A 26,011-nucleotide genomic window follows, 5' to 3' on the forward strand; every position below is an offset into this window, starting at 1 on the left:
ACCAGGCTGGAAAGGAAGTTTTTCTTGGGAATGAAGTGGAATTGGGGACAATAGAGCTTCCAGTTATGACCCCGTAAATTAGTGTTGAGATTTAATGGATACATCTCATGTAGGGGGCAGTCATAGTAACTATTGAGCATCTATATGTTTCCATCAAGTCCCCTCTCTTCCGTCGTTCTTCCAATGATTTATTTATTTATTAATATTGATGTTGTTTAATGTATTTAATTTTTTGCAGGATACCGGATTGGAGAAGGCTCCAAGTCTGTCAACATCTTTGGCCGAGAAAACTAACCGATTGGAGATTGCTAAAAATGTTACAGATACTGTCGTTAGTATCGTGGACTTAGGAGAAAGTTCCTCAGAATCTGAAGGTGAATACAAAATTGATCTATCAGCTGATGTGCCCCTATTTTTTCCTGTTAAGATGGATGGATTTAAGAAATTCTTCTTTGCAGTCTCAATCCTGGGGATTGGTTTGCAGCAAAGTCCTGCATCTCGTCCCCCATTGGTCTCTATTTTCTGCAGCCCTCTTCAGCTCCACATAAGAGGCGCAGTTAAAATCTTCGCACACTTGCTCTAAATATTCCCGTCGGGGGCGCCCTCTATAATTTTTCCCCTCAGCTATTCCCTCTATGATGTCGTGCAAGAGACCCTCATGGGGCATAATGTGGCCGATCCATCGGGCTCGCCTCTGAGATGGTTTTGATTAGGTGCCTACCTTCTTCGATTCTGTTGAGAACCTCGTCATTAGTGATGTGGTCTCTCCGGCAAATTCCTAATATTTTTCTGTAGCACCACATCTCGAAGGCCTCTAGTCTTTTTTTATCTCTTTCGGTAAGGCACCATGTCTCACAACCGTAAATCAATATGCTCCATACATATATCTTGGCAAGTTGCTTGCGGAGTTTTAGTTTGATATTATTTGACTATAAAATCTTAAATATTTAAGAAATATTGATAGTAAAATATATGCTGAATATAGCTCCAAGATACCCATCAGTCCTTCGTATTAGGGGAAATACACGTCAAAGAAAATTAGTTTGGTTGCCATTTTATCCAGGCAGAGGGAATAACTTAACTTGTCTGAAATTGGCGCTGTCCAAAAGCTAGGTTCGGAGATCAGCCCCTCTGTCTGGAACCGATCACCTTCACACTTTCGAATCATCGACAGTCCCAGTCAGTTCAGATGAAATCTTGATTCTTTCGTTTATCATACCCTTAATTTTAAAATCAGAAAATACAAGATGTAATGTTAGCTTAGTTAGAGCGCCACATGTCATATGCCAACTGTATAATATTAGAAATATCTCTTCAATCCGTGCCTCATGTCTGAGGATGGTGATTACGCCTGACTCCAGGCATGGCTCGTCTGTGGACAGTCTCCCTCCATCTGGAACGGTCTTGTGCTCTTCTAAAGGCATTCGTCAGTGATGATTCTGATAACTCAGTGACTGTGCCGCTCCATCTTGTTGGTTGACGTCCACGCGACCTTGTCCCTTCGACATTTCCCAGGAGAATAGTTTTCTCCAAACCATCAGTCTCCCCAGGAAATATGCCCAAAGAACTGCGGGATTCTTTTCTCGCACATGGATATCACTCTTTCTCCTATGTCCAGTTCCTGGAGAATAGATGCATTTGTACGTCTGGCCGTCCACGGAATCCGCAATTAGAAATATAGGCCTTAGGAAATCATGTCCAAAATACTATTTTTCAAATAGACAATTTTCAAATAATGTCCATAATCTTCAAGCTTACTTAAGAAGTAAAAAACAGCAACTGAGTTTTAAGAATTTAAATTCAGTATACATATTTGTAAGCAGAAATAAGCTGATGTAATCTGATAGTTTCTTCATTCATTGGGAACAAGTGTAGTAAATCAATTGTATTTTTATGTAATTCCTATTTTTTCCGTACATTTTTCATTTTCTCACTTTAGCGTTTTCCTCAGTTTTACACCTTTTTTTTCTCGTTTCTTTGAAAAACGTAAAAAGGGGGGTTTTACTGTAGCAAATTTGACAAAACCCCTGAAATTTTCAAATTCCTGTTATTTTCTGCACATCTCGTATTTCATAGACCTTTATTAATTTAAAAATGTAAAAAAACCCTGATATTTCCCTATTAAATGCTTTAATTTTTGTAAGAAAACATTTTTATAAACAATTCCTTTTAGTACTAAACTTCCTCCTTGACTAACCGAACCACGAATGGACTGAACGATCTATGTCCCATTACTTTTAGATGCTTTCAACTCCGGAAAACGAATTAAAGAAGAAAAAAATGTGGAAGAGGAAAACGCCGAGTTGCACTTGTCTTCGGAAACTCCGACTCTTTTAGCCAAGGAAGAGATTCTAGAAATCGAGTTCGATAATAGTTTGCCATCCGCAGAGCCCCCGAGTGCTGATGTAATAATGGCTGTGGAGACATCTGCCAAGGTATGTATGCAACTCCCCAGGGAGTAAATCTAGTCCTTGGACAAGCTCAAAGTATTGTTGATAAAATCTAAAATTATTTTATTATTGATTGATTTAGTGTTTATTTTGTAGAACTCTATGTTTAAACTTATAATATAAGAAATCAAACACTGTTTGAAAATGCCCTAACAAGGCGAAACAATTATCACGAAATATTTGTTTATATATATGTAAAAATAAAATAAAGTGTTCAGTAGACTCAAATCAGTGTTTGATTTCTTAAATTATAAGTTTTAATTATTTCATTGTCTATATATTATTGTTGGTTATATATATTATTGGTTGGTTGGAAGAAATTGCCATTTGGCAATAAGCCCGCCAATGTACAAATAACATTATGTACAAAAAGTTAAATAAATAAATAAATAAATATAGTCCTTAAAATTTAGCTTGATTAAAATGACAACTGTCAAACTAATCTCAATAGTGATGCGGAATTACTGATCACTGACCATCTATCGATCAAATCGATTTTATCAGTTTTTTCATGAAAACATGAAACTCTGAAATTTATATAAAAACGCAAAAACAAGCCTATTATACTGTGTTTAAGACAATTATTCATCAAAAAATAAGACTAAACGCCCTTTTTCCACGAACAACATCAAATTAATTTTTTTATTCGATCAGTTTAAATTACATTGATCAATTGGTCCCATCTCTAACGTTTTTGCAAAATGATGTAACCTTGTAAAAACGTCGTTAATAATTAGGTTTATTTTAGTTTTTTTTTTCGTTTTAAAGCTGATTTTATATATTTATGTCAAGCATTGTATTAAAAAAATTAATTAACATGCCAGATACGAATGATTTTTCGTGTGTCAATATAAATAACTCCTTAGACGTCACTACAAAATTATGTCGTCACTTTGGCTGACAAATGTCATTCGAATCGAGCTATATTTTAAGGACTATAGTTTATATGTGTCACAGATTGGTTTGAGGTCACCACCGAAGTTCGTCAAGGTTGCGTCCTTGCACCGTTCCTTTTTATAATCCTCATGGACTTCGTCCTAAGGAAGTCAATTCCACTAGATCGACCAATATCCATCTCCTCCTCCCGAAAACTGCGACCTAGAGTATGCCGATGATGCCATAACTCATTTCACAAATACAAGAGTTACTAGATACTCCACCCTGATTCTGCAAAAACCATTTAAAATTAATACAACTTTCGGTCAAAGAGGATTGCCTACTACTCGGTTTGAGTATACAATCTACTTCCATTGTCTTTATACATTTTTATAATTTAGAAAAGAAGTGATTAAAAAGTAATGATTTTAATTTGTATAAAGATAAATTAATAAATGTAAGTTCCCATGTTTGTTTGCTAACATGTGGAACCGTGGAATAGGTGAGTATTTGGCATAGTTTGAACTATGCAAATCAACAGCAAAAGAAGTATTTTGTCTTGTTCCACGCTGTCACATAAAAATTCACACAACTTAAAAGTTCGGGACTGACAAGAACATTATTTAATAACTTGAAAAGCTTAAATTAACTATGTTAAATTTAAGGTATGTTTTATTATACTTATTAAAAAATGTTTCCCTCGGCATGGGACACCAAAGTGAGGGAACATATTTCGTATAAAAAAAAAGTATAAATAAATAAATAAAAATTGAGTACCTGGGAGTATATGTTACGTAAAATGGCAACTTTCAAAAAGAACTGGGAGTGCGGCTAGGAATAGCAGGCGCCACATTCAACAGTATGAAGGCTGTCTGGAGATAAGATATTTACTCCGTGAAAACTAAATGCCACCTTCTGCAAATGGTTCAAAACGGTTTTATGATCGATATTCAGCTCCTGGGCGATGCTACGACTGCTTACATGGCGGTCTATCTCGATAGGCCTGCCAGAGCGTGGTGCATCATTCACCTCCACTACACCAGAACGAAATCGCTCGAACCATTGTTGTGCAGCACGAACCGAAAGAGTATCGGCCCCGTATACATCGCAAAATTTTTTGGTCGCTTTCAACGTGTTTTTCCCTTTCGGGTAGTAAAAATGTAAAATATGGTGAATTTCTTCCTTTGAGACATCCAAACTTGTCGCACGATAGCTCGCGACTGAACCGACCAAGCGCAATTTATTTATTTATTCATTCAAAATTACAAAATTAAATATTTATGAAGTTATTAAGGCTTTTTAGGCTAAGCCCGTGTAGAGCCACAATAAATAACAATAAAAATACGTAGTAAAATTAATTAGCCAAATTATAATGACATAGAATAACAATCTAGAAAAAAAGGTAAATGTAATAAATGATCAAATTCCAAAGAATACAATGCAAAAAAGATAATCAGGAATAAATTTTAAAATATAAATTATACAAATTAAGAATCACACATAATCAAATATACAAAATAGTGGTATCATTAAAATCAACAAAATAATAGTAAAATATAGTAGTATAAACAAAAAAAAAAAACAAAAAAAGAGTATCATTTAAATCATCAGAAAAAGAATGTATAAATAAAAGCATAATTGAAATGATAATTGAGATATGTTTTCTAGAAACTCACTCAATATTATAGTAAGAAATATAAAAAATAGGAGCAATAAATCATATGCCAAATAATAGTACGTACTAAATTAAATTATACAAAAATTCATAATGAATAAAAACATCAAAATTATCAATATGTATAAAAAGCAAATAAAAGTAAAAAGTATGGAAGGAAAGCAGATTTGTAAATTTTTGCTAATCTCGAACTTTAAAAAAATTGACAACCTCGTCCCTATCAATAGTGTCAAAGAAGCGTTTGTAGTATGCACTCACACCTTTACAACGCCGTATCATATGATCCGATGTGACCAATAATGAACGAGATATACTTAGTTGAAAAAAAGGGTGCGAAATGACTTTTTCCCCAACCTGATATTTTTTTTCAAGTTAAAAGATTTTCAAGTTAAAAGAGTTGCTCATGTGACCCATAACACTATGTTATTGAGATTAGACCAGGAATAAATAAACTGACATGATTTCAGGCACCGGCAGTCTCAGAAGTAGTCAGTTTGGATTCTGATGAAGAAGATTCTCCTTCTGTTAGCGTACGTAAAGGTAAAGACCTTCTTTCATTTTAATTTGGTAATGTATCCAAAATAGAACAAGTTTATTGGATTATAATTCTAATTTATTTTTTATAAAATATACAAAGGGTATATTGTGACGCGTTTCGTCTTGTTAGGACATTTTCAAAAAAAGAGTTTGTTTGTCCAATAAACTTGTTTTATTTTGGATACATTACCAAATTAAATATGGAATTTTACCAATTGTCTGCATACACAATAAATACTTTCTTTCGTGTTTCATTCACGCAAGAACAATACAATAGATAGGACAATATTGTCTTGTCCCAATACAAACATTTGGATGAATATGCGACGTCGTTTGTTCCTGAAAAATACTACAGTAAAACTCCTGTTTTGCGTTTTTCAAGGTAGCAGCAAAAAAGTGTTAAACCGAGGAAAACGCTTAAGTGAGGAAATAAAAAACTGCAGAAAAGTTGTAAAAACGGTCAAATTTGGGGATTATTCATATTTACCTATGATTTCATTAAAAATATTTTGTATTTTGTATTTTTTCAATCAATACCACAATGTGATTTTTTTTTATTTAAAAAACATGTTTAAATAATTTTATGTAGGTACTTAACCTTAGCAACACAAAAATAAAAATTAGAATTTGCATAAAATGCACACAAGGATTTTTTCCCAAAATATTGGGAAATTTTATTTATATGGTATCATTTTTTTTAGTATGGCACCATAGAATTTCAACTGTCATTTACATCGCGGATAAATTGTTTCACACTTTTATGATACCTAACCATTTAAACAATCTTCTTACCAAGTTATATTTATAACTTCAAATAATATTTCTATTGCCAAATTTTAAAACTTTCTGCATCGTAATTTATTGATGTAAATACTCGTACTTTATTCTTCATGCGTCAACTGCATGTCACAATTTAGTAAAACGTCAAAATTAGACACGTAAACAAAAAGGTCCATTACACTGCACCTACTTTGAATGTAGTTTGAGACGATAATTTTCACATTTTTTTATTTACCTCAATTTTATTCTCAATTCACGCGGCGGCGCGCGGCCGTTGTCTTTTGACAGATCGAATGAGTTTTTACAAATTTTCAACGTAAAACCGGGGTTTTTTTAATGTATTAAATATTTGAATGAGAATGTGTGGGAAAAATAGGACCCAAACATTTAGGTGTAAAAACGAGGTTTTACAGTACTTATTTTCTTTCCAACAAATTGTAACCCAAAAAAAAATGCGTTCTCTACAGTTCCGGAAGGCACCCCCGTCAAGACCAAGTCCCTTCAAGACAAGAGCAAGTGTGTCAACCCCGCGTGCAGCCAGTTTGGCTCCAGCCTTCGCCCGAGCCCCATGTTCCTGCCGTCTCTCTACCGTTCTAAGGACCTCAAATCCGCGCCTATCGCCTGCGACGACTGCATACAAAATGGAATCTCTCTGATGGAGGTATTATCAATATAATGAAAAAGAGTCCAACGAAAATGTTTAAGATTCATTAATTTCAAACTGCATATTCCTATAGAACAAATCAACTACACGTCTTTGTTAAACTTTTACCTACTCTGGAGGATCGCAGGAAAATAACTGACCTAATGTTTTTATATAAAATCATTAACTCTAAATTCGATTGTTGCAAACTCCTGGATTTAATATACATTAATATACCAATACGTAGAACTAGACAAAATAGTCTATATTATTGTCACCCTTCTCAAGCCAAGTATCTTTGTCACTCACCAATACCTCGCATACACAGACTAGGAAACGAATGTACCTCTCATATCGACATTTTAAACTCGAGTCTCTGTGAATTCAAATCATCTCTTTATAAATATTTTATGATGTTCTATAGTAACGATTAACGAATTATTTGCAAATGCTAATGATCTGGTGCCCATTCATTTTATATCTTTTGTATGCTGACCAGTAGCGTGCCTAGGGTTTACGAGTAAGGCAAGCCCATATATATATTTTTAAATCCACATGTGGGATAGGATATTCTTTCTGTGTTCGTTTAAATAAACAAAATAAAGAAAACACAATATTATTTTATATAAAGTAATTCCTCAGATATCAACCATTACCAATAAGTAACATTAATAAAATATAGCTTGCGTAGAGTTGAATAATAGTCATCGGAACCCATAGATACATAAATATAATAAAGATAAATTATAATTGATATAGAATATTGGAAAAGGAAAAGGATAGTAGATAGGCAAATAATAAAGAAACGTCGGCCATCTCCGAATTCTTTTTATATATGACGTTTGTACAAAATGAAGTAAATTATCATAAATCTTAACCAGTACGGGTCTTTAATCAATGAAGATAAAAATAACCGTTTAAAATTATCAAATTCCGCAAAAAAGAGCATAATAAACAATCGTAAAGTTTGTTTGATACGAAATACAAGATACGCTCTCTGCCAACTTTACCTTAAGGAGCTGGCTTCAGATTCCCATATAAAACTCAACATATACAGACAAACATTTTATGAGTTTACTGTTTGTTTACATGCGAATTGCACCGTGAAATAAGCCCCACAAGAACCCCACGTGCGAGAGAGAGAGAAGAAGACATAGTGTCGTTCGCGCACACGGATTTCGTACGGTTCGGATCTCGGGATGCGAACAGTACCAACGTCGAACAGATCTCTAATTCTCATTAGGCGCGAAATTTAAACAACGAAATGAATTATTTTTAAGCGTTTGGTCCAGATTTGGTAATTTTGAAATAAAATTAATAGGCAAGCCCGGCTTATGGGCTTCTATGGAAATACCGCCACTGATGCTGACATACATACATGTATATACAGGTGTTCCTCAAACCCGGTCACATCCGAAACCACGATGATCAGTACGGGCAAGAAGACATATTGGCATATTAAAAAAAATATTTAGAACGAAAAAAATTTGTAAAAATAAAATATTAAGAAGAACAAACGGTTGCTTACTTCTGCAGGGGAGAAGCGAGGGGGGCGTGGCCGCGTGGTCAACGGTGTGTCAGACTCCCCCCCTCCTCGTTTCGCTCCTGCAGAAGTTAGCGACCATTTGTTTTTTTTAATATCTTATATTTTAAAATTTTATTCGTTCTAAAAAATTATTTTAATGTGCCAATATGTCTTCTTGCTCATACTGACCATCGTGGTTTCGGATGTGACAGGGTTTAAAGAACACCCTGTGTATATATTTCTTGTTATTTTTCTTTTTATACGCATGTTTTAATATTGTTTTTTAGTTTTTAATTTTTGTATATCTAACTAACTCATTATTTTGTATATTTTATATTGTAAAAGACACTTGTGCCGTATAATAAATAAATAAATAATTATTCTTCTAAAATGCGATAATTGGAGGCCCATCTGGTTTTGCTGATTCTCACAAATAATGCAAAAGGTTCATTTTTGTGTGATTTCTTTCAGTATAAGCTTTTAAATTAAAAAAACTTTTAAAAATTTAAAAATATTTTTTATCCTACTAATAAGTAGCAAAAAAATTGTTTTTTTACTCTACAGTATTTTATAGGCCCTTAATTTTTTAAAAATGTAAAAAAAAAACTTGATTTTTCTCTATTTATTGGCATCTTCACTGTTCACTGCGCAATTATTGTGAGCAGCTTTCGCGGCTTTATTCCTTCGATTTAACGCGAACGGAAGATGGTGTCAAAAATGCTCGTTTTCCTCTACTTGACATTTCATTTTGAAGGCTTGTAATCAAATAAAATAATATGTATAATGTAAAAGGAAACACAACATCTTGTAGAGCAGTTTTTTTTTCGAATGACATATAACCTTTACCATTTTGTTTTACTTTTGGTGCTAATTTTTAAATTTGGGAAAAAACAGACACAACCCATGTTAACACCTAATATTTATCATAGGTGGCATCTATTGGTTTGCAAGTTTTGCCGACTGCCCTATGCACCATCAGATGTGGATAACGGTAGTGTGACGATAATGACGAAAGTATTTTTCAGCGGCTGACGACGTATCTCAAGTCGGAGAAGAGCGTGTTTGACATAGAGATGCCGAACAACGGCGACATGGTGGAGATATCCGACTCCGATTCTGACGACGAGGACGCCGTAGGCAAGGTGAAGGTCACCGGCGCCGGCAGGTTCAAGGCCGGCAAGGCCAGAGGTCCGCCCCTGCAGGAGGCCGAGGTAGTCTTCTTGAAGGAAAACTTGGAAAAGGTAACTTTAAAATAATTTCGTATTGATTTCAAGCGAGCAGCATAAAGCCGACATGCTTAAATCTACTTAATGGAAGTTAGTTGTTGGCATTTTTTACAAACAAATCTAGCCCATTTTTAAAGTTGTTGAGACTACTCATTGAGACCAGTAAAACTCAAATTCACCGGATTAATGAATGCCAGATTTTATTTATCGATACAGCGAATTGGAATCACGCATGGGCAGTAAGAAATCTAGCCCCTATTTACCAGGGGCGAACCGTGTATAGAAGCGATTATGCGCAGCTTACCATTATGCGCATATTTCACATATTTTAATATTTTGCGTATGTTCTAATGCGCAGAACGTTTGAAAGAGAAAGAGAGATATAATGACAATTAGAACAAGTTAAGGTTTCTGAAGATGATTGGCTACGATACACAGACGAATTTCAACAATTTTATTTACATTTGACGACAATATCCAACTTGTGGGATAGAAACTATCGAAAGCTCGTGTGACGCGAGGTTGAAGGAGACAGCTGAAGAGGCCGATATTGATGAAGAGGAGCCGCCGCCTGTACCTTCATTTTCAGAAGCATGCACTATCTTCGAAAGATTAAAAACATTACTCACATTCAATAACTGATGCCGAAAAAAAAATTATTTGAAAAGCCGAAAATATAATGTTGACTTACAGGTATAAAACAGTAAAAAACAAACGTCGATTTTTTTTTTTATTTATTTACAATTTTAAAAAACCCGTTAGGGTTACATTAGAAATTTAATATAGTTTAGTCATTTTATGTCTCGTCTAGTCTAGTTAGTTCAGTCATCATGTGCTTTTTCAGATTGATTTTAAATTTGTCTCCATTAAAAGTTTTCAAGTAGTAAGGTAGGTCGTTGTAGTATTTAAGTCCATTATGTAGTATTTTTGACTGTCCTGTGTTTGTCTTTGCTTTTTCAATATGATAGTGTTTTTGTTGTCTGGTGTTATATTTATGTATGTCAGCATTTTTGACTAATATTATGTCGTCGTCTTGTATGTTTCCCAGTGTTATTTTGTGCACAATTTTTAAGGTCTCAATTTTAGTCAAGTAGTTTATGTCAAACTGGTGTGTTTTTTTGTACAGTTCAGTCGTAGAGGTCAGGTAGGGTAGGTTGTATGTTAGTTTAAGAATTTTATTTTGTTGTCTTTGTATTCTTGTTATGAATGATTATTTCCAATGCAATAAGCGTAAATATTTTTTTTGTTTTTTGTTCTGCTTACTAATTTTATTTAAATACATTTATTTACATTTAAATTTATTTCAACAGAGAGGGAAAACATTTTTGAGAAGGGAATATGGAAGTCTAGGCATTTACAGGGCTTATGACCTGTCATTGGCTGGTTTCAGTGGCCACTTTACACACTGTGTAACATTCACCATTCTGCCCATGTTTGAACATCCATATTTTTTCAATTCTTCCATTTGTTGATTTTAGTGAAGTTAAAGAGCTGAAACCTTTATTGTTGCGAAGAGATTCATCTGACTGAATTATTTCACATACTAGGCAATGCCTGAAAACAATTTTTAAATTTTTAAACTTCTTCTTGGACCAGTTGGTTTCATTACAATATTTGAGTTTTTTTGAGTTTCACCCCCTCGGGAGTCATTTAGATTAATAAATTACAACAGAGTGTGAGACAATATGGATGTTCAAACATAGGCAAAATGGTGAATGTTACACAGTGTGTAAACTGGCCACTTAAACCAGCTAACGACAGGTCATAAGCCCTGTAAATGCCTAGACTGCCACACTCCCTTTGTCAACATTCCCCTTCTTTTTTGTTCTGCTTACTAATTTTATTTAAATACATTTATTTACATTTAAATTTATTTCAACAGAGAGGGAAAACATTTTTGAGAAGGGAATATGGAAGTCTAGGCATTTACAGGGCTTACGACCTGTCATTGGCTGGTTTAAGTGGCCACTTTACACACTGTGAAACACTCACCATTCTGCCCATGTTTGAACATCCACATTTCCTCAACTCTTCCATCTGTTGACTTTTGTGAAGTAAAGGAGCTGAAACCTTCATGATGTTGGTGAGATTCATCCGGCCCAACAGATGGAAGATGGAAGAGTTGAGGAAATGTGGATGTTCAAACATGGGCAGAATGGTGAATGTTACACAGTGTGTAAAGTGGCCACTTAAACCAGCCAATGACAGGTCATAAGCCCTGTAAATGTCTAGTCTTCCATATTCCTTTCTCCAAAATGTTTTCCTTCTCTGTTGAAATAAATTTAAATACGAACAACTCCCTAGGGAGGAAATCCAGCCAGTCTGCAAGCATTTGGACATACTCAAACATTGTTACATTTATTTACACCTAAAACCTGTATCTTTTTTAGAATTTGAACCTGCCAATGGTAATGCAGATTCCCAGGGCGGTATCTTCACCCCATCTTATCTCCTTGTGTATTGACCTCTTATTCCCGCATTCATACTTTATTTCAATAAGTCCCTTTAAAGACGATAGATAGAGATTTCACTGCATATATATATTTTTTTTGTACATTTTCAAGAAACTTTGCCGTACAATTTAATGCTCTTATTTTTACCGCGCGCAAGAAAACATTTATTGTATCCAATTTCCCATAGGGCTGAACTTCCTCATCAATGTATTCCTCATAAAAGTCTGTGTAAGAAATCAAAATTTGATTTGATGTTTGCAGGTGTTCAGTGAGACTTGGAAGAAGTACAACGTAAATAATCAGCTCACAATGTGCGAGAACAAACTCAAAATGGAGATGGACCAACTCGATTGTGAGACACCATTTTTGTTATTACTATTATTAAGAAAAAAGGCGGTTTGACTTTCGTCCATGCAATGGAAAGACCGTATTAGTGAACTAGTTAGGTATCTTAGTGCCTTGTCAGGTATCCCCGACGTTGGCAATCACTCTGGCAAAAGTCTCCCTGTCCTGTGCTGCCCGGAAAATCTGCTCCACAGTCCTGAAGCCAGTCCAGTCTCGTATATCTCGCAGCCGGGACATCTGTCTTCTTCCAGCCCCTCTGTGACCCTCGATCTTGCCTTTCAAAATTAAATGAAGCGAGTGGTACTTTTTTCCACGCATTATATGCCCCAGATATGAGATTTTACAAACATTTATGGTCAAATAAAAAATTTAACAAAAGAGAAATACTTTAATTGCAATTTAGCATTGAACGTGGAGTAAAGTTGTAGCGCCACCTATTTGTTTAATTTAATCATATGACGTCTTAGATGTCGTAATGAAAACACATATCGACATGTCAGTAGATAAAAATTTTCCAAATCGAGGAAGGCAGAGATAGTAATAAAGTTATGTATATCGTCTCTATATGTACCGATGAAGATTGCATTTATAATCGTGGCTTTAGTATTGATCGTAGCGCTCCGAATCGAATTTTTTCCTCCATGTCCGACCTTCCTTAATAGGTCCGAGGGTTCTGTAGAGGATTTTCATTTCGAAGCCGTCTAATCTCGTTTCTTCACTGGCCAGGAGATGCAAATGTTTGCTGCAAACCAATACCTTACATTGTCAGTATTGAAAGGAATTCAGAATGTTGTTCATAAAACTGTTTTTTTGTTTTCCGACAGTCGAAGCCCAAGAACTGGGAAACATGATCGACTCTGAGCAGAGGGACCTGGACAACTTGAGAAAGATGCTTTACGAAGCCTTCCGGGAGCCTACCGAGTGTCGCAAGGAGGTTATCATCACCAAAAACGGAGACAATCAGATCACGGTATGTACGCCCTGCTATCTCATACTACCTCGATACCACTCGGAGCAGAGGGATCTGGACAACTTGAGGAATGTGCTTTACGAAGGCTTCGGGAGCCTACCCAGTGCCGCAAGGAGATTATTATCAATAAAATCTTTTCTCTGTTCTTACCCATAGCATCAACATTGTGAAAAAATACAAAAGTTTATTTATCTGCATTTTAAATTTAGAAAGTGGTTAGTTTGTAAGCATTTATTATAATTTTCTTTAGTAGTTTTATTTTTAAATTATCCGTATAAATTATATGTATAAAATGTCTGGTTTTATTTTAAACATATTAGTTTAATTCATACATAAGACACAGTACAGGCACTAGAAATAATTTACATACAAAATATGCGAGATAAAAGTGTTTTCTACAACCGCGAGAGCGTTTGGAATACCACTCCTGGGAAGTGTCGGAGGGAGGAGGTCGCGTGGACGTCAACCGACAGGATGGAGCGGCCTGGTCACTGAATTATAACTGACGAGAGCCTACAGAAGGGCACAAGATGGAAGGAAACTGTCCACAGACGAGCCGTGCCCGGAGTCAGGCGTGATCACCATCCTCAGACATGAGGCACGGATTGAAGAGAAAGATTGTTAAATTAATTTTAAATTATATTTTTGGACTGTGTTATTTCGAAACTGTGTAAAACGAGCTTATTTATTTTATCTAAATTTGCTGCAACAGAGAGGGAAAACATTTTTGAGAAGGCAATATGGAAGTCTAGGCATTTACGGGGCTTTTGACCTGTCATTGGCTGGTTTAAGTGGCCACTGTACACACATTTCCACAACTCTTCCCCCTCTGTTGCAACAAATTCAGATCTGAATAACTCCCCAGGGAGGAAACCCAGTCTGTCTACAAACATTTGGACATGCTCAAAACAGATTAATGTTACAGAACCAATTGATGGTAGAACGCAGATCTGCCCGTGTGAAGAAATCAATGGATGCCGCTGAAGCCAAAAAGTTAACAGAGGAGAATTCATCAGTGGTTAGTTTCATCCTATTTAATCCAATACCAAATCCAGCTTCTCGCTACTGTGGCCCTGTTATATGTCCTGTCAGATATACAGATCTCTGGCTTCCAAAAAGAATTCCAAGGCTTTAAAAAAAATGGGTTATTTAACTGTCTTCTGTATGCTGATGATGCTGTGCTTCTTGCTAACAACAAAGAGGAACTACAGTTCTTGGTAACAAAGGTCTACGGTGTATGCGAGGGAAGCGATTTGCTGATGAATGTCCATAAATCCAATCTGGTGGTTTTTGAAAGGAATGAAAGTATGACTAAATGTGAAATCACTGTGAATGGGGTGGGGTTACACTAAAACAGGTAGAGGAATTTGGGAAGTATGTTTTCTATGTCTCCAATTTAGGAAGTAACTTAGTAGACATTATAATAATAAATATGTACATCTCCCTTCCCCTCCTTATCCTCTCTTCAAGCATTCTTGTCCTAATCCCGCCCAATTTACAGTAACTTAATGTTCTTAAAATAAATATTTAAAAATTCTCTGATTATTGAAAAATAACATTTTTATATGTATAAACTTATTTGTATTTATTTGATATGTAATATATTTTCTTTACTAACTTTGTATACTATGTGGAAATCTGTTATTAGTTCTGAGTTCATACACTATATCTGTTTGCTTACTATAAATATGTATGTAGAACTGTTGATTTCCCAAATAAAATAAAATAAAATATAAATTTATTATGTAAAAAGTAGAAAGACTCAATGGTATATCGGCGGCCTCCGTGGTGTAGTGGTCAAGACGCTTGACTCACGCACGGAAGGTTCCGGGTTCGATTCCCGGTGAGAACACAAAAAATTAAAATGTGATTTTTCTCAAGCCTGGGTGCTCTGTAATGTAATTCACCACTGTAATTAGGCCTCCTGGCCTGTTGTGTTGCAAAAAAAAAAGTAATGTAATGTAAATAGTAGACTTTGTGGGAGTGAAAGTGGGAGAGAGGTATTTATAATTGAATTTGATTCAGTGATCCTCTGAAAGAAGATAACTTGTTATCAAAGAAATCAAGCCTGGTATGTTTGTTGGCAGACCTAAGAATTCTGGGCATAGGGGAATGAAAACCTTAGTTAGTTCTATGGTTATCGGTATGAAAGAGTTAGTTTTGTCTGAGGTTTCTGGTTGGAATATTTACTTTTATTGAGCTCAGTAGTTCAGGCGCATCAAAGATACGACGATTATATTGGTAATTCGCCCATCCCATACAAAGGTCTAAACTGACACGGGGGTTATGTTTGATGTGCGGTTGCATTGTAAATTAATCTTGCAGAAGGAGGTCGTCCCGGAGATGGCCACGACCATCCTCACCGACGACGTGGACACGTCGTGGCAGGACGCGGCAGCATTGCAGAACAAATCTGTGAGTTCTTGGTGAAGTATTTTGGTAATTTATCTTATTCGAGATGTTGTTATTAATTTGCTTTTGTATCGCAGGACCTGCCCCCGCCGGGCACCCTCCCCGACCAACCGCTGAAGGTGGGAGACTCCGTGTACGCGGTGAAGCAGTCCATCTTCGGGGCGTGGTGCACAGCCAAGATTATCCAAATACTACCAAAAGGGACCCTTGTAAGTTATAATCTAATCTTTTGTATGTTTGAAAACAAATAATGTTATGTGGAACGCGTCTGGTTATATTTCAAATATATTTATTGATTCAGTTCATATGCGAGAAACTCGATAAACTTGAACGACATCAAAATACATGCATAAGGTACATTTTTGGTCTTAGGAAATATGACCACATTTCTGATTATTGTAGGCAACGGAAATGGCTCAAACTTAGACAGCAGAGAGACTATCACTCCCTCTCATTTCTGTTTAATGTACTTTATAGTCCTGACGCTCCTATATACCTGCGTCAACGCTTATCAGTTCATGGTTTACCTCTTCGTTGCAATTCTCAAGGCACTCTCTTAATACCCATCCACAATTCCGCTTTCTTCTCTAACTCATATAGTGTCCATGCGGCTCCACTGTGGAATCATCTCCCATCCACCATCAAAGATGTTACTACATTATCTCTGTTTAAATCACGTTTGAAGAAACATCTCCTTTCTCTTCCTTAATCTCTCCTGTTTTTTCCTTTTTTCCTCTGAGTAATAGTTTTGATTTAAGATAATTTATAAACAAATATATTTATATTTAAATTTGTTGCAACAGAGAGGGAAAACATTTTTGAGAAGGGAATATAGGAGTCTAGGCATTAACAGGGCTTATGTATCACCCACGTGATAAAGGTTTCAGCTCTTTTACTTCACAAAAGTCAACAGATGGAAGAGTTGAGGAAATGTGGATGTTCAAACATAGGCAGAATGGTGAATTTTACACAGTGTGTAAAGTGGCCACTTAAACCAGCCAATGACAGGTTATAAGCCCTGTAAATGCCTAGACTTCCATATTCCCTTCTCAAAATATTTTTTTCCCTCTCTGTTGAAATAAATTAAAATATGAACAACTCCCTAGGGAGGAAATCCAGCCAGTCTGCAAGCATTTGGACATACTCAAACATTGTTGAAATACGTTTATTTCTATGTTTATATATGTTTAGCTTTTTTAAATATTTTCTATTGAATATGTTTTGTAGCTTGAATTGTAAAAATAAAACTTTTCAACTTAAAAAAAAAAAAGAAATTTCCATTTAGCAATAAGCCCGCCAATGTACAATTAATATTATGTACAAAAAATTAAATAAATATAAAAAATAAAAAAGTTTATATAGGAAATTAAAGACGTATAATCAATATTATATATTATAGGGTTATATTGTTATAAGGGTTGGGCTATTGGATTTAAAAAAAACCTGTCTCTGGTATTTATTTATTTATTTTTATTTATTTATATACGGCATTTCTGCCATTTACATATATGTGGTGTAAAGAGTGCTTAAAAATAAAAAAAATAAAAAAATCGAGTATGAAATATTAATAAACTCACACTATACACATTATAAATTACTTGAAATAAATATATTTTTAAGAAATTATACAATGACAAAATACATTAATCAATCAAATTATAACTATTCCAACCCAATCTCCTGAAGATGATTTGCTCTTTTCGATATAAATATGTTGGTCACTTTATTTTTTAAGTTGGGCAGAGATAAACTAAATATATTAAATATGATGCATAATAATTCCCGGTATTCTGTAATCTATGTAAGTAATGCGGTCGATCCCATCCAAATAATAACCAAGTTTGACTGCGATTATATTCATCTCCTTCAGCTGGCCAACGGCACCCAGTCTCTATTCTCGCTGGTGAGAGTTCGCTTCACGGTGGCAGCTGCAGCCGAAGAGAGGCGCGCGGTCAAGCAAGTCACCGGCAGACAGCTGGCGTATCCGGAGCCGACGACTGTTAGATACGCCATCGGTAAGTGTCTGATCGCGCCACTTGCCCGTTGGCAGATGAACGCTCGTGATTGTCTGGTTCGCGGGATGTGTATCTTTATGCTTCGCTACTGAACCCTAATATAATGAATGCAATTCCTACCTTGCCCTGGGTTCTGGTACCTTATTTTTTGTAACTTCTGTAACGTCTCACGGCAGTCAGGATCGGGTCAGATCGTGGGGTCATGAAGGAGGGGCACTCGAGATGGTTTCTTTATTATAATTATTTCACGACACAGTGATAACTGGTTCGCGATTGCGGTGAGAAGACAAAATTATCTGAGCACATGAACACTGATAGTGCGGTTATATTAACAACAATTATTATTATTATGAATAATACACTAGCAGCCATTAAGCTGATGCGTGTATATCAAGTGTACATGGTTATTGCGTTTTTATATCAATTTTCGGAAACAGAGTTTCATGTTTGCATGTAAAAACTGATGAAATCTATTTGGTCGGTACATGACAGCTGTCATTTTAATCTAGCTATATTTTAAGGACTATAGTGTATCATGCAATGACAGTACAGTGCGAAATTTTTTTGAAAATGATCCTTAAGATAAAAATAACTTTATTTAATTTACTTTCATAAAATTTTGAATTCTCTATCCTTACCTCTGTTTTGTATAAGTACATTGAACTCCTTAATGAATTCTGCCTAGCTGATATGAATAAATGGTTGACAATAAATTTATCTGAGAAGTAAATATTCATAACAATAATAATGACAACTGAAATAGATTCTCGATTGTTTTCTTCTCGCCTGAATATGGAATAATGTTGATTTTACGAAATAAAATCCGCAGATGGAATTTGATATGCGACGTCTTCGGTTGATATTCTTGAACTCGTGATCGGCTCAGTTGATGATTTCCCAGAAGATTGTTTGTCGACATCTGAATTCAGCGAATGATCATCTGCTTCATTGCATTCGTTAATTTGTGTCTCATGATCTCGAAGAAAACTTTAGAATCTGACACCGACTTTTCCAGGTATTTTTATTGTCAACCATTTATTCATATCAGCTAGGCAGAATTCTGTTTTTTTATATTAACTAAACCTGTTACATTTGTAGAGGATGTATTGAAGATGTCGCGAAAGCGATGAAACCGTTCACTGGAATTTGTGGATCATCATATCACTCGTCTTTTATTTATAAAATAAATATATCATACAATGTCCGAATCGCGGTAGTATTATTGAAATATCTAAAGTTTCCAAGGACGAATCCAAGCATCTTACTAGATTTATCTAGAACACTCGTAATATGGGACTTAAACGTGAAATTTGCTTTGAAAGTAATTACTAGATCATAATTTATAATTACAGGCACGAGAGTAATAGCCCTCTTTAAGAACCAGAGGCAGGCCAACAACAAGTCTGCGTACTATTCTGGAGTCATCGCAGAAGTTCCACTGAGGACCAATCGTTACAGGTAAATTATATGTGTAACGTACGCGTTACCACGATGAAAGTTTCGCCGGTTCGTCACCCGCGTCTGCCGCAGTCAAGCTTCCCGGCGTAAGTGGGAAGCCGCCCTCCCAGACAGAGCCAAAGACAAAGTCGGAAGGTAGGAGCACAGCTGCGCCGACCGCAAGTCAACCTCAATAGCCCTGAAAAGGACTTTCCACCCGGTCCAAGTGGTGCAGAGAGGCGAAGGCAGTCAGCAGGCAGAGCGGAGCGAAGAGCGAAGTGCAGGAAGGCGAACAGGACGGAGAACGGAATAAAACACGTGTGAACTGTTCAGAGTTAGGAACTCAACTGATTTAATATTTCTAATTGACCGCCTTATAAAGCGGTGCGCGTCGGGCTCCGTGAGTCGGCCATCCCACCCGCGCCGGCTGCCTCGGAGTGGTGGGGGTAATCTTTCCCCGCCACTCGCTACATGCCGCCGGCCGCAGGTGGCGTAAATACGGGCGTTCAATGCCCGTACGGGCCATTTCGTCGGCAGCCGCGACGCGCGCAACATGACATTTACATAATATATTTTTATACATTTTATTCATTTTAACCTAGCTATTTTTCCCCGGTAATACTGAGGCCAGGCTCGAAAGTGACCATTTTATCTTTATTGAGAGCCCAGCCATCAGTTCTATACATTTACCGGGGATCCTTTCTAATTATTGTATTATTTTAATTTATTCGATTTTACGCGTCCGGAACAATATGTATATATTATTTATTTATTATATATATACGACCTTAGCCAATTACAATAATTTTATGTTTATATAATATTATGTTTAAAAAGGCCATAAAAAAAATGGATAGTTGAGCTAGGTAGAAGTAAAATGGATTATTATTATTATTATTATGGATAACTTATACAGCGCCATTTTCGTCACAAAATACCTCAAGGGCGCTTTACATAGTGATTCTTTTAAATTTGTAATTTAATTAAAATAATTTATTTTGTTGTCACATGCTACGGATTTATTCAAATGATTTAGAGAACAAGTGAGTTTTAAGTTTTTTCCGAAACATCACTTCACTTTCACAGCCTCGCACCTCTGCTGGGAGAGCATTCCATGCCGTAGGGCCTGCGACCGCAAATGCGCGTTCACTAAGTTTAGTGGGCTGTTTGCATATAGGTATAATAGCTTTTCCTCTCGCCGTAGACGTAGCTGATCTAAGCGTTAGACGCCTGTCAGCTAGTTCATCTGGAATGCATAGTTCCCTTAGATATTCCGGAGCGGATTGTCTCATTCGCCCATACCAATATTGAACCAACTGCTCCACAAGTGTATAGCTTATGTTAGGTTTTTGTTATTTTCATTGTGTGTTTTGTAATATAAATAATATAGATGTACATAAATACCTTGTTTTTAAAACTGTCTGAATATTTTTTAATTATCTCTGTTTTTTAAGTTAGTCTTCTTTGTTTATACTTTAATGTAATTTCAAAAAAGTATATTGTTAAGTGTCCTCGGCACGGGAAACCTTTTCGGGAAATTACTTCGCTGGTTCATTAGAGCTGAGTCTAACTGTGTAAAATATAAAACTTTGTAACTATACTGTATGTTTCCTAAATAAAAGAAAAAAAAATTTGCTTTTGTTAGGTTTTTGTTATTTTCATTCTGCGTTTTGTAATATAAATAATAAAGATGTACATATACACCTAGTTTTTAAAACTGTCCGAATATTTTGTTAATTTATTTATTTATATTTTTATTTCATTCGATTTCACCATAAAAAATGACTTTATTTTATAACATCACAAACTCACACCAGTTCTGAGGCGACTATGTAACTTTTTGAGTAATTTTTTTTGATAAAAAATCACTGTATTTCACTAACACTAATGTTATTATCTCTGTTTATTTTAAGTTAGTCTTCTTTGTTTATTCTCAAATGAAAAACATTTCAAAAAAGTATATTGTTAAGTGTCCTCGGCACGGGTAACCCCAGTGAGGTCACATTATTTTTATTATTAATCATAGTTTGTAAGAGTAAAATATAAATAAATAAATAATGTGTGTTGCCACATTTTTTTCCCCTTTTTGATCGCCGCGACGATTCCCAGGTACCTGGTGTTCTCCGACGACGGCTACGCGCGCTACGTGACGCACGCGGACGTGCTGCTGGTGTGCGAGCGCTCGATGCGCGTGTGGGAGGACGTGCACCCGGACTCGCGCGACTTCGTGCGCAAGTACCTGCAGGGCTACCCCAACCAGCCGATGGTCAGGGTGGAGGCGGGCCACTCCATTCGCGCCGAGTACAACGGTAAGATGTGATGAGAAGATCAGTAAAGAAATCCAGAAGTTGAGTGCACCGAAATCAACACCGGCAAATCAATGTTTGTCGCAGGAGGCGAAATTAGCCGTTATGGAGTCCCGGTGCTGACCCTGTGGAGTCGGTAAAACAAGATGAAAGTAGGCTGAATGCTGTCAAATATTACCGAGTATTCTGGTTACATATTACTATCATGAAGAAACATAGTAATTTGTTAAATGTTATTAAATATTTGTATATAACCACTTACCGACGTTTTTATGTCTACCGGTTTCGACGTACCCGTCTCTTCGTCAGGACACCAATCAAACCAACATGCAAAACCCACAATACACCTTCACCAATGTTGTTGAACAAAAATATAAAACCAACACGACATGCATTTTAATAAGCACATGCACTGATTAGGACAAACATGCACTGATTAAATTATGAAAATATTTTTTATTTATTTATTTAACTTTTTGTACATAATATTATTTGTACATTGGCGGGCTTATTGCCAAATGGCAATTTCTTCCAACCAACCAATAAAATAAAAGTTTTGAGTTACAGAACATATTCAATAGAAAAAAAATATTAAAAAGCTAAAGATATATAAAAATAGAAATAAACGTATTTGTTTATAAATTGCCTTAAATCAAAACTATTGCTCAATGGGAAAAATGAAAAAAGAGGAAAGAAGAAAGGAGGAGAGATTAAGGAAGAGAAAGGAGATGTTTCTTCAGACGTGATTTAAACAGAGATAATGTAGTAACATCTTTGATGGTGGATGGGAGATGATTCCACAGTGGAGCCGCATGGACACTATATGAGTTAGAGAAGAAAGAGGAATTGTGGATGGGTATTAAGAGAGTGCCTTGAGAATTAGAACGAAGAGGTAAACCATGAACTGATAAGCGTTGACGGAGGTATATAGGAGCGTTAAGACTATGAAGTACATTGAACAGAAGTGAGAGGGAGTGATAGTCTCTCCGCTGTCTAATTTTGAGCCATTTCAGTTGCCTACGATAATCAGAAATGTGGTCATATTTTGTTAAGAAAAATAATCCTTCGGAAATAATGTTCAAAATACTAGTTTCCGAATAGAGAATCTTCAAATAATATTTGTAATCTGCAAGCTTGTTTTAGTACTAATAAAACGCCGCTAGGTTAAAGACATAAAATATTGTGTACTTTTTGTATGGAGAAATAAGCTGAGGTAATCGGCTAGTTTCATTGTTCACTGAGAACGGGCTGGGCGCTGGCGCACTTCATAGATATATTTTTGTAGGAAGATATAAACGGTGGTGGCGATTTATAATAAATAACAATGATTTTATTTATTTTCCCATTAACATGGTAACTATAAAACTTAAGCTGTGCATAATTGCTTATTTAGACGATTCGCCCCAGGTACATCATAGCCATACACTTTATAAACTGGAAGTGATTGGATGCACTTTTTCACATCCATTAATATTTTTAACTAACTAACTAACTAACTAACCATCACGCCATTTCCCCAGAGGGGTAGGCAGAGAGGATAGAACGCCACCCCACTCTGTCCTGGCACACTTCCTTTGCTTCCTTCACATTCATACATCTTCTCATGCACGCACGTCGATTATTCCGACTTTTCACATGACCACTTTCAAGAATTTGTTGTACTTGATCATGCCATGTCTTTCTCGGCCTTCCTCGACTTCTACAACCAGACACATTCGCATCATAAATCTTTTTAGCCGTTCTTTCATCATTCATTCGCTCCACATGACCGAACCATCGCAAAAGACCTTTTTTAATTTTGTCGATAATGCTTAACTCAGCCTTGCATTCTGCTTTAATTTCGACATTAGGGCACCTATCATACATTGTTTTTCCGCACATTCGCCTGAGGGATCGCATTTCAACAGCATTCAGTCTACTTTCGTCCCTTTTTTCCAACTCCATGCTTCGCTTCCATACATTAGGGTTGGTACCAGAACTCCATTATGAACTGCTAATTTAGCCTCTTGCGATAGACACTTATTTGCTACGACAGACTTTAAGGCACCATTAATATTTTTAACATTTTTAAAAAAAATAAAGGATAATTACACAGCAATAAAATACATATTAATAGTAAAAAGAGTAAACAAAAATACCCACAAAATATTCCTTTTTATTAAAGGGCAGCAAAATATATCATAGAAAAAAAGAGTTCGTATCTTTAGTTTGTATCCAGGATAGTGCGTGTTTTTTAAAAGAAGGAAAATTACGAAAGTTTGGAATCAATGAAATATTATCAGCAAAAAAAGAATTAAAAATTTTTGGGCCTATAAAATATGCATGTCTCTGCGATCCCCATTTTACAATGTGGTTTTTCTAACACACGATTCCTTCTTCGACTTGATCTATTTGAATTACTTGTAAATAAATTTTGGCTCTTAAATATAAATACTGTTTCTTTGTTTGCTGTGTATCATTATCCGATTGTGTGATGCTACAAGACCTCCCGCCTTGCAGGCAAGTTCTGGTTCACGCACGTGCTGGCGGTGGACGCGTCGCTGGCGCTCATCCGCTTCTCCGAGAACAGCGGCGCCCCCGTCTCCCGCGAGGAGTGGATCTACCGGGGCAGCACGCGCCTCGAGCCGCTGTTCCTGGAGCTGCAGGCCGTGGATCGGCGCCTGCAGGGGCGGCACAGGGGGTCCTACGCCACCACTAACATAGCCAAGGTAATTATAGACATAAAGTACGCGTATAAATTCATTAGTCGAAAAAGATTATAAACTACAGTAAAACATTCGTACGTTCCTCGATTAACTCCTTGGTTTACTTGTTTTTATGTTCCTCGATTTTACGTGTTCCCGCTTTTTACTCCGAAATATTTATGTCCAATTTTTTTTCCATTCATTACTACTACTACTACTACCATCGCGCCATTTCTCCGTAGGGGTATGCAGAGAGAATGGACCGCCACACACGTCTATCCTGGCATACATTCCTATAGTCATACATCTTGTCATACGTGCCCTTCGGTTCTGTCTGCTTTTGACATGACCAGACTTAAGATTTTGGTTTATCTTGTGGGGTGGTGTGGCGTTTTGCTTACCTGTCGGGGTCTCTCTGTACACGCTGTGTGTAACTTTCATACTCACAGGCGTGTGCGTGAGGTAGGATTAGGCTATCTTCCTTTTTACCTGCATCCGTCCGCTCGGGGCCTCGCGTCCCTGCTGGAGCCTGCAATCGGTCCCGTCGGTGCCTTATGGCCTCTCGCTCGACACCCTACTACGTTCTTTTCAGAAGGTGGTGGGGAAAAGGATTCACATATATATTATCACACAAGAAATAAGAACGGCTTACTTACATGGATAACACTATTTATTTTATAAGAAACTGGCGTGTAATACAAGGATATTTTATTACACATTCAATAAAATCTAACTTAATTCCAATTTATATCTAACACGTGTTTTATAGAAGACTAATTTTATGTGAGGAAGCACTGCAGTTGAATTTCGGACAAGGAGAGAAGGACGGGCCTTGAACTTCGCGCCTTTTATAGCCTTTGTTCTTGTCGCCCTCTACTTCCGGCTGGGTATCAACCGCAGGCTGGTAACTTAACGAGCTGCGTTCGCTTGTGTGGTTTCGCTCCTCGGTAGGTCCTTGAGGATTGTCTATGACAGAGGTGCCACAATCTGATCATGCCACGTCTTCCTCGGTCGTCCTCGTCTCACGTTGCCGTTCATTTTCGTCATATATACTTGTTTTATCATTCTTTCGTCGTCTATTTGTTCTAGAGACCCTTTCTTAATCTTATCAATTATACTCGACTCAGATTTACACTCTCGCCTGATTTCATCATTCGTAACCCTGTCATAAATTGATTTCCCACACATTCGTCTAAGCGATCGCATTTCAACTGCTCTTCAATCCACATTTCCTAACGTTCCCTATGTTCAAACATTGGCAGAATTACACGGTTACACGGTGTGTAAAGCGGCCACTTAAACCAGCCAATGACATGTCATAAGCCCTGTAAATGCCTAGACTTCCGTATTCCCTTCTCAAAATATTTTTTTCCCTCTCTGTTGAAATAAATTTAAATATGAACAACTCCCTAGGGAGGAAATCCAGCCAGTCTGCAAGCATTTGGACATAATCAAACATGTTGAATTACTACCTGGTAAAAGAAGAAGTATAAAAATTGGAAAATTGTTTTCAGGCGTTGCCTAGTAGGTGATTTGGTTCAGCCGAATGTTTCAGCTCTTTTACTTCACAAAAGTCAACAGATGGAAGAGTTGAGGAAATGTGGATGTTCAAACATAGGCAGAATGGTGAATGTTACACGGTGTGTAAAGTGGTTACTTAAACCAGCCAATGACATG

At 36.4% G+C, this 26,011-nt stretch overlaps 1 protein-coding gene across 1 annotated transcript in view; it reads left to right on the plus strand.

Annotated features, from left to right (window-relative positions):
• Positions 1 to 242: 242 nt before the first annotated feature.
• The window catches only part of egg (SET domain bifurcated histone lysine methyltransferase eggless), a 47,522-nt gene continuing 21,753 nt past the window's right edge, over positions 243 to 26,011 (plus strand). Inside the window, exons 1-14 of the mRNA XM_088240328.1 lie at positions 243 to 374; positions 2,242 to 2,435; positions 5,469 to 5,541; positions 6,786 to 6,979; positions 9,512 to 9,727; positions 12,427 to 12,517; positions 13,335 to 13,480; positions 14,406 to 14,498; positions 15,806 to 15,895; positions 15,970 to 16,101; positions 17,763 to 17,907; positions 19,260 to 19,365; positions 21,454 to 21,653; positions 24,150 to 24,358. Of these exons, the coding sequence (XP_088096454.1) occupies positions 2,412 to 2,435; positions 5,469 to 5,541; positions 6,786 to 6,979; positions 9,512 to 9,727; positions 12,427 to 12,517; positions 13,335 to 13,480; positions 14,406 to 14,498; positions 15,806 to 15,895; positions 15,970 to 16,101; positions 17,763 to 17,907; positions 19,260 to 19,365; positions 21,454 to 21,653; positions 24,150 to 24,358 (1,719 nt within the window). The 5' untranslated portion in view covers positions 243 to 374; positions 2,242 to 2,411. The remainder of the gene's footprint in view (positions 375 to 2,241; positions 2,436 to 5,468; positions 5,542 to 6,785; positions 6,980 to 9,511; positions 9,728 to 12,426; positions 12,518 to 13,334; positions 13,481 to 14,405; positions 14,499 to 15,805; positions 15,896 to 15,969; positions 16,102 to 17,762; positions 17,908 to 19,259; positions 19,366 to 21,453; positions 21,654 to 24,149; positions 24,359 to 26,011) is intronic.

Source organism: Micrasema longulum, unplaced genomic scaffold, assembly GCF_059751315.1.
Source record: "Micrasema longulum isolate JH-2025_06_02 unplaced genomic scaffold, ASM5975131v1 h1tg002424l, whole genome shotgun sequence".
In the NCBI taxonomy this organism is placed as follows: Eukaryota; Metazoa; Arthropoda; class Insecta; order Trichoptera; family Brachycentridae; genus Micrasema; species Micrasema longulum.